Here is an 8,164-nt window from a genome sequence, read left to right as displayed (position 1 = left end):
TTCACATTCATCATCATTAAGGATAAATAGGAAAAAGTCACTGACTGCCTAACATTAAGCCCACATAGTGGAAAATATATTGCGTAACAGTGCACAATGACATTAACCATAGTTTATAAAAGTATCGGGTAATAATAACAATAATTTTTATAATAATAAATACAATAGAAAATAAATGTCTTAGAAATATTCACTCTCATACAACATATTTAATTCCTAAAGCCATAAACAATTGCAGTATTAGCAGCAAAACCCATGTGGTCCCAGGATACATGAACCCTTAAATAAACAACAAATGTATGCATTTGGGGGAAAATATTAAAACATTAATATTTAATATAACACTAGAATAATATTACCACTAGATACAAATACAATCTCCTAAATTTTAGCTATATTATACAATTACATCATTTCCTCAAATGTATTTGCTTTTGTTGTTGTTATTTCTTTATATATTTATTCATTTTGTTAATTTTATTATGATTCTTTTCCCTAATAAAAAGGATTTTTTTTATATTACATTTTAATCCACTTAATAATGTTGGTTCCGTAAAGATCGGTGACAGATTTAGTGAGTCTCTAGACCGATTGATAGATTGTCTGTAAACCGAAAAATCATGAATTCCATATTTGTTTATTATTTAAAAGAACCCGCTCATAAGAGCCATTTGCTGTTTTGCTGTTGGTTTGTTGTTGTGTTCATTACAGCGATGACAACACAATATAAATGTTGAGGCATCTAGTCTTTCTCTCTCATAAAATTCAATTCAGACTTTGAACTCGCAGCTGTAGATTCAGCAGCAGCAACACAGGAAACATTCAGAATATTTCAAAATTGTGTTCTGCATCAGCATAAGAATATGCTCATAAATTAACAAATAGGTACAAAAATGAAAAAATGAATATGTATTCTGATGAAACATGATCGTACTATTATACACAGAATATTAATACCTCATTTATTCTGCAGCATAAAGACAATTAAGTAATTTTGCCCATGGTGTTTTGAAACCTATAATCAGGAAAAAATTAAGGAGAACTGATATAGTCTTTATGCTGTGTATATTGTGTTTAAAAAAGCATTATTTAGTGGAACTATATCTTGTACAATGACACTGATACACTTTAACACTAGTGGCAAAACCATTTGACAGCCTTGAAAAGCATGACAGCGGCTATCGAAAAGTTATGACAACTAATACATTAGCCGACAACACCGGCTTCCAGACAACATCAGATGTGTGCAACCCTTGCCTTGACATGCACAAACATCCTTCTTCACGAACACAATCTGGCGCCTTCTCTCTTGATTTAGAAATTTAATGGCAATAGCAGATCTCTTGGTATGAAAACTGAAGCTCCTCTAGGAGTTAAAATTCATTGTCCAGGCTCTGCAGGAAGGCGGCTTTCATAGAGACTCAAGGCATGATGCACAAATTCATATTGTTCCTCAGTCTGGATCATACCACCCCTGTGGAAAAAAACACCACACAATTACAGGCGAGTCTCAATTTTATGAAATTTTTTTTTTGTCAGGTACATTGTTATACTGATAAATGCCATATTATTGTTTTGGCTGCTGAAAGCAAAGGTCGTTTTTATGGCATTTGTTTTTCCAAAGATTGATACCAAAGATTTGATATTAAACATCATTTTATGTAGACTATATTCTTGTTTCAAAAATTATATCTTGTGGTAATCTTACAGAAACAAAGATGTCCTGAGCCCGAGTCAGATTGGCTTCGTTCCAAATCACAGAACTACTGACCACATTTACACCCTACACACCCTAATCAATAAACACGTAAAAACAGACCAAAAACTGAAAAATATTTGCATGCTTTGTCGATTTAAAAAAAAAAAACGCTTTTGATTCTATTTGCCACAACAGATTATATTACAAACTTTTACAAAGTGGTGTAGGGGGTAAAATTTTGGATATTATAAAATCAATATATTCGAACAACAAATGTGCAATACGAATTGGCAAAAAACATACAGAATTCTTCACCCAGAAAAGAGGAGTGTTGCACGGCTGTAGCCCAAGTCCAACGCTGTTCAACATTTACATGAATGAACTAGCGGTGCAGTTGGAACAGTCTACAGGCCCTGGACTCACTCTACAAGACAAAAGCATCAAGCTCTTGCTTTATGCAGACGACCTGGTGCTGCTGTCACCCACTGCATCCGTATGGGACAGACATCCAACAGAAGCCCTACACACAAAATTCTGCAAAATTATTCTAAAATTACAAAGGAAAACACCCAATAATGCATGTAGGGCAGAATTAGGCCGATTCCCATAGATTGTTAATATGCAAAAAAGATCCCTCAAATTCTGGATGCATTTAAAATCAAGTCCCACAGAATCCACTACATACAAACCCAAGAACTGAACCCGGAAAAAAGTCCCCTCAGTCAGCTGGTTCTGAGACTTACTAACCTGACTAATTCTACTAACACTAACCAGTCTCAGACCAGCACTGCTTCTCACACAAACATCAGAATAAACCAAATTCTCAAACAGTCTAAAAATACATATTTGGAACATTGGGATCAGGAAACTAAAACACAAAGTAAATTACAATTCTATCGAACTCTAAAATCAAATTATGAATTGGAAGAATATCTCCAGTGTCAGAGACACAAAGCAGAGACGGATCCTAAGCAAGTACAGGCTCAGTGAGCACAGTCTAGCCACCGAGACCGGCAGACACAGAAAGAGCTGGTTACCCCGAGAGCAAAGGGTGTGTGTTCACTGTAGGATAGGAGAGATTGAGACAGAGATGCACTTCCTCCTTAATTGTCAAAAATACACTTCAATCAGAGACCTCTACTTAAACAAATTCACTAACTTAATAAAGAACTTTACAGTCATGACTGAAATAGAACAGATAAAGATCATATTAGGACAGGGATAGACAGCAGCACTGGCTGCTGACAGCAGGTGAACGTGTGTGTAATGTGTGTATTGTGTCTGACCTCAGCTACTCTCCACCACAGTGACCCTCAGTAATGTGTGTGTGTGTGTGTGTATATGTTAAAACACTGTGGTATCAAATGTTCACACATATTCTAATTTGTTATACTGTTAATTTGTACAATTAATTTAATTTGTACATTTCAATTTAAGTTATGTTATAATATTTTATTATTTTGATGTCTTTATTATTCTATGTATTCCAAGCTTTGGCAATATTGTATTATGTACAGTCATGCCAATAAAGCAATTTTGAATTTGAATTTGATAACATGCACATCATTTTCTGATTCAAGTTGATAGTCTGGTAAAATGTTTATTTCAAAAATACATTTACATGTTGGTGTCATGGGTTAACGGGTCTGTGTTCATTCTGACATGTCATTGGTGTGTTTGTCACTGGTCTGATTGCTTGTCAGAGTTGCCTTGTTCCAGCTCTATTCTTGTTGCCCCTGATTCCTCTCGTCAGTTTGTGGTGGAGGTCGATGCATCAGAGCTGGGGGCTGGCACGGTTCTCTCCCAGCGCTCTTCTGTGAATGGCAGGTGCATCCGTATTTTGTCACCCGCCAAATGCAATTACGTAATTGGTAATAGAGAGTTGCTGGCAGTCAAGCTTGCCTTGGAGGAGTGGAGTCATTGGAAGGTTCAGGGGTACCTTTCATCGTCTGGACCGATCATAAAAACCTCGAGTACATCAGATCTGGGCAACTCTAGGCAGGCCAGGTGAGCTCTTTTTTTCCCAGTCATTTAGAATTTTTCCATTTCCTACCGCCCGGGTTCCAAAAACACCAAACCCGACACGTTGTCCAGTGTTTTTGACCAATCTGAAAGCCTGCATTCTCCCGAGCCCATCCTGAAACAGAGATTTGTGGTTTCAATGGTAACTTGGGAGATTGAGTCGAAGGTCTGCGCTGCCTTAGATGGGGTAACGCCTCCACCTGGGTGCCCACCAGATCGTTTGTTTGTGCCTGAGAGTTTATGGTCCGACGTTATTCGATGGGGTCATTGTTCTAAGGTGGCTTGTCATCCGGGGGTGAGTCGTACCATGTTTCTCATAAAGCAAGGGTTCTGGTGGCAAGCTATGACTCGCAACATACGTCGTTTTGATTTGGCCTGCTCGGTTTGTGCCAGTTGTAAGACTTCAAATCAACCCCCTGCTTGACTCCTTCAATCGCTGTCATTTCCTTCGAGACCCTGGTCCCACATTGTGCACCAACTGTAATAAACTTGCTCCTAAATTCATTAGCCCATTTACTGTCACCAAGATTCTTAGTCCAGTGGCAGTCCAGCTCAATCTTCCTCCGGCATACAGAAGTCATCCTTTCTTTCATGTTTCTAAATTAAAACCCATTTTTATTTGCGTTTTTCATTCTACCATTAATCCGCCTGCCCCAGTTCCCCCACTGCTACAAATCGTAGATGGGAAACCTGTTTATTCGGTCAATCGTATTCTGGATTCAAGGCGGAGGGGGCACAGGTTCTAGTACTTGGTGGACTGTGAGGGTTACGGTACGGAAGAGAGGAGTTTGGTTCCCGCAAGAGACATTTGGATCACATTGGATCACTACCTTATCGATGATTACAATCGCCAGGCAATTTCCCCTGGGAACGCCAGGAGGCGCTCTTAGGGGGAGGAGTACTGTCACGGTTCACGGGTCTGTATGTACATTCTGACATAGAGACAGAGCGCATTTAGGCCACGCCCACACCGGGGGGGAAAACAATCCAACCGTCTCCATTGACTTTGCATTGCGAGAGGCTGCCTCCTTGTCATTTCTTGCTTCTAACAAAAGACAGAAAAATGCCCAAAAGCTGCTGTGTGACAAGGTGTACAGCAAACAAGCTAAAAAAAACAGAAATAAGTTTTTATTAGCTCTCGACCCCAAAAAACGAGTGTTTAGGACATAAAAGTGGATACAGGCAGTTGAGACAGAGCGTCACGTGTCTCATTACTCTGAGAACTAACGTACGCCCGCTGGAGGAGACCGTAATTGGCAACACAGGATAGTTTATCTTACAGAAATATAATATATAAAACTGACATTTGGATATTTGATTCACCAGTGACCAAATGTTTAACTTACTGCACACGTAGTGTATTTTTAGTGCATACTGAGTGTCAGGATCCCACAATTTACCCATTCGTTCCAGCCTGTGTCCACTTTTATGTCCTCAAACGCTTGTTTTTTGGGGTCGACAGCTTATGAAAACTTATTTCTGTGTTTCTTAGCTTGTTTGCTGTAGACCTTGTCACATGGCAGCTTTTAGGCATTATTCTGTCTTTTGTTAGAAGCAAGAAATGACAAGGAGGCAGCCTCTCGCAATGCAAAGTCAATGGAGACGGTTGGATTGGTTTCCCCCTTGGTGGGCGTGGTCTTCAGATTATGACGCATTGTGCTCTTTCTCTATGGCTTTGCTGTGTTTCTGTCACTGGTTTGATTGCTCGTCAGCTTTGCCTAGCTACTAATTGCGCTGACGAGCTAATCAGACTAAGCGTACCTGCAGCTCGTTATTGTCACCCATATCTAGTCTTGTGTTTGCTGTGTTCCTTGTCAGATCGTTCTTGTGCTCATGTCTTGCCATTCTGTTCCATCAGTATTTTCTCGAGTCTTCTGTTCCTATGTGTTTGCTTCCTGTTTGAGTGTGGATTACTGGTTGCCTTGCTGTTTCAGGGAATTGACTGACATCATTGCAGTCTCCTCGCTGCCAAGGCCTGCTGCCATCTCTGCATGACTACATCTGACCACCCTGCCTTGCTTATTTTTTCTGTTTATTTACAATAAACTGTTAATTTGCATTCGTGACTGGATCCTGTGTTTTTCCCCAAACAGTTGGAATATGTTAATGTTGATATTGAAATATTCCTGTGTAATGTAATCAGCATAATCTGAAAAGACTAAGACACAGTTTTCCCTCTATTCACAGTGAAAATACTGGAAATTCTTGCTCTTACCATTTATTATACTGCATTTATAGTAATATTGGATGTGTTAAGTAATGTTCTTAGTCTTTCCATCCTGTGGCGGTTTACGTGGAGTTAAAAGCAAGATACAGTTTAATGTGTAACCAAAATACCAGCCTGTAGGTTTTCTCTCTAACGCTCCACCTGCCTAGATCTGCTACGGGATTTATGTATGTCTATTTATGCAGCAGCAGCATATCTCACATGCTCATACACAGTGTGTCTGTGTATCTATTAGCAGTAGCAAGTCCATACTTGCTCTGCAGCAGCAGTAATAATCAACAGCAGTATTCAGCAGCATTGGAGATCTAGTACGCCAAGACCAAATACATTAAAGGGGTGGTATAATGCCCTTTTCACAAGATGTAAAATAAATATCTGATGTCCCCAGAGTGTGTCTGTGAAGTTTTAGCTCAAAATACCCCACAGATATTTGTATATAGCATGTTAAAATTATCACTTTTTGAGGGTGAGCAAAAACACCACGTTTTGTGTCTGTCCATGCAAATGAGCTGCTGCTCCCGGCACAGAGGGCGGAGCTTCAACAGCTTGCACTCACACAGACATGCACTGAAAATTTCAAAAACTTTTGTGTTCCTTTTAGCCTTTTATGTTCAAACCGGAGTCAGACAATGATGGAGAGACTCAAGAAGTCACAACATGTAAACAACAGTTCTGAATGATTAGTTGATGAATTTATGTAACTTATATGTAGTTATCTTCTAGTCATTGATTAGCATATTCTGTCATGATAATCTATAAATCGTGTTCCGGGAGCGGGGTTTATGTACATTTTAGGGTTCATGATGTCACTAACCCGGGAGGAAGCTTGTGTAGTCCCTACCAGCCATTTGTTGTAGTCCTTAAAAAGCTTTTTCTTTAAAAGCAAATATCTCCCTTTGCCTTGAACTTTGAGCGTTGGAACTTTGCAGATGTTGTTTATGCTCAAACAGCAACATTACACACTAACTAAATTTAGAAAAGTGAAATCATAATAAACCACCCCTTTAACATTTCAATTGCTAAACAGTGAAACAGTTGCAAATTTTAATTGCAAAACAGTGAAACAGTTGTACCTGTCTGTCCTAAGTTTGCACACAATTCCCAGCACATCCACAACTCCCTCCAGCTCCAACTGACGACAACCAATTGTTGTAGCCATGAAACACCCTGTCCGACCAATTCCAGCACTGCAAAAATTCAAAGGTAAGTTAAATGGTTTTCAAGCACTTTTTACCAAGCACTGGATTATAGTAGTTTTATCATAGTAGTATAATAGCAGTTTTTCACAATGACACATATTTTATATATAGTGCATCAACCGGTAGACACTTTTTAATGTTTTGCTGATAAGCTCCTGTACCTGCAGTGTACAATAATCGGCCCACAGGATGTAAAGCCCCTCCTGTCCTGCTCAACATCATTAACTAACTGCAGCAGGGGTCCAACGCTCTCTGGGGTCTTATGGTCCGGCCACGAGGTATACCAGTAGTGCTGCACTTTACGACTCTGGCCTCCTTGCTGAGGGAATAAAAATATATGATCCATTAGAGTATCTGACAATAGTATTTCTTTTGGATTATTACTTTTACTTTTATAATGCAAATACCTTTAGTATAAGGGAGCGGATTATATAGTGGTCACATTCCTTAACATTATTAACGAAGACCTCCACTTTCCCATAGATCCCCCTCTTCTCAGGCCAGTACAGAACACATTTCTGAAACAGTAAAACAAACTCTTTGCACATGCACAGTCTATTTAGTCATACTAAGAGCATTATAGATCTTTTGAATTGAAATTACTTCATTTTTCTCTTTCAATTTAGTAATCATGACAATGACAGGGCAGTCCTCTTGCCAGGCCATTTGCCAGAAGTCATTCACCGTGTTGATCATTGGACCCTGAGTGGCAATGAAGGCCCTCTCATCTCCAAGATAGCCCTGGATAAAAAAGTGCTGAACTTAAACAGATATAATGACATAATGGAGGTGAACTAAGTATACCCCCATCAGAGCCAAGTTAGAGCAACAAGACTCTTCGATACTTCAAATCAGTACTTGACTACAAATACTTCTAATACTTCTTCGAGATACTTCTCGATACAAATACAATCAAATTAAACTTTCTTGTTTATAATGTTTCACTTTACAATTTCTGATGGTAGTAGATTTAAGTGAAGTTACCTCAAGAAGAACATTAAGAGGCCCTGGCATAGG

General features: G+C 39.1%; 1 protein-coding gene across 2 annotated transcripts in view; it reads right to left on the bottom strand.

Annotated features, from left to right (window-relative positions):
* Positions 1-606: 606 nt before the first annotated feature.
* The window catches only part of ptprr (protein tyrosine phosphatase receptor type R), a 33,255-nt gene continuing 25,697 nt past the window's right edge, over positions 607-8,164 (bottom strand). For both annotated transcript variants that reach the window (XM_084112564.1, XM_084112565.1), the window contains 5 exons: positions 7,751-7,888; positions 7,555-7,665; positions 7,309-7,466; positions 7,022-7,135; positions 607-1,474 (listed from right to left, as the gene is read on the bottom strand). In XM_084112564.1, coding sequence (XP_083968690.1) covers positions 1,381-1,474; positions 7,022-7,135; positions 7,309-7,466; positions 7,555-7,665; positions 7,751-7,888 — 615 coding nt within the window. In that variant the 3' untranslated portion in view covers positions 607-1,380. The remainder of the gene's footprint in view (positions 1,475-7,021; positions 7,136-7,308; positions 7,467-7,554; positions 7,666-7,750; positions 7,889-8,164) is intronic.

This window comes from Abramis brama (assembly GCF_963993115.1).
Source record: "Abramis brama genome assembly, chromosome: 4".
Taxonomy (NCBI): Eukaryota; Metazoa; Chordata; class Actinopteri; order Cypriniformes; family Leuciscidae; genus Abramis; species Abramis brama.
The sequence above is the reverse complement of the archived record's forward strand: the minus strand, read 5'-3'. Positions and strand labels throughout refer to the sequence as shown.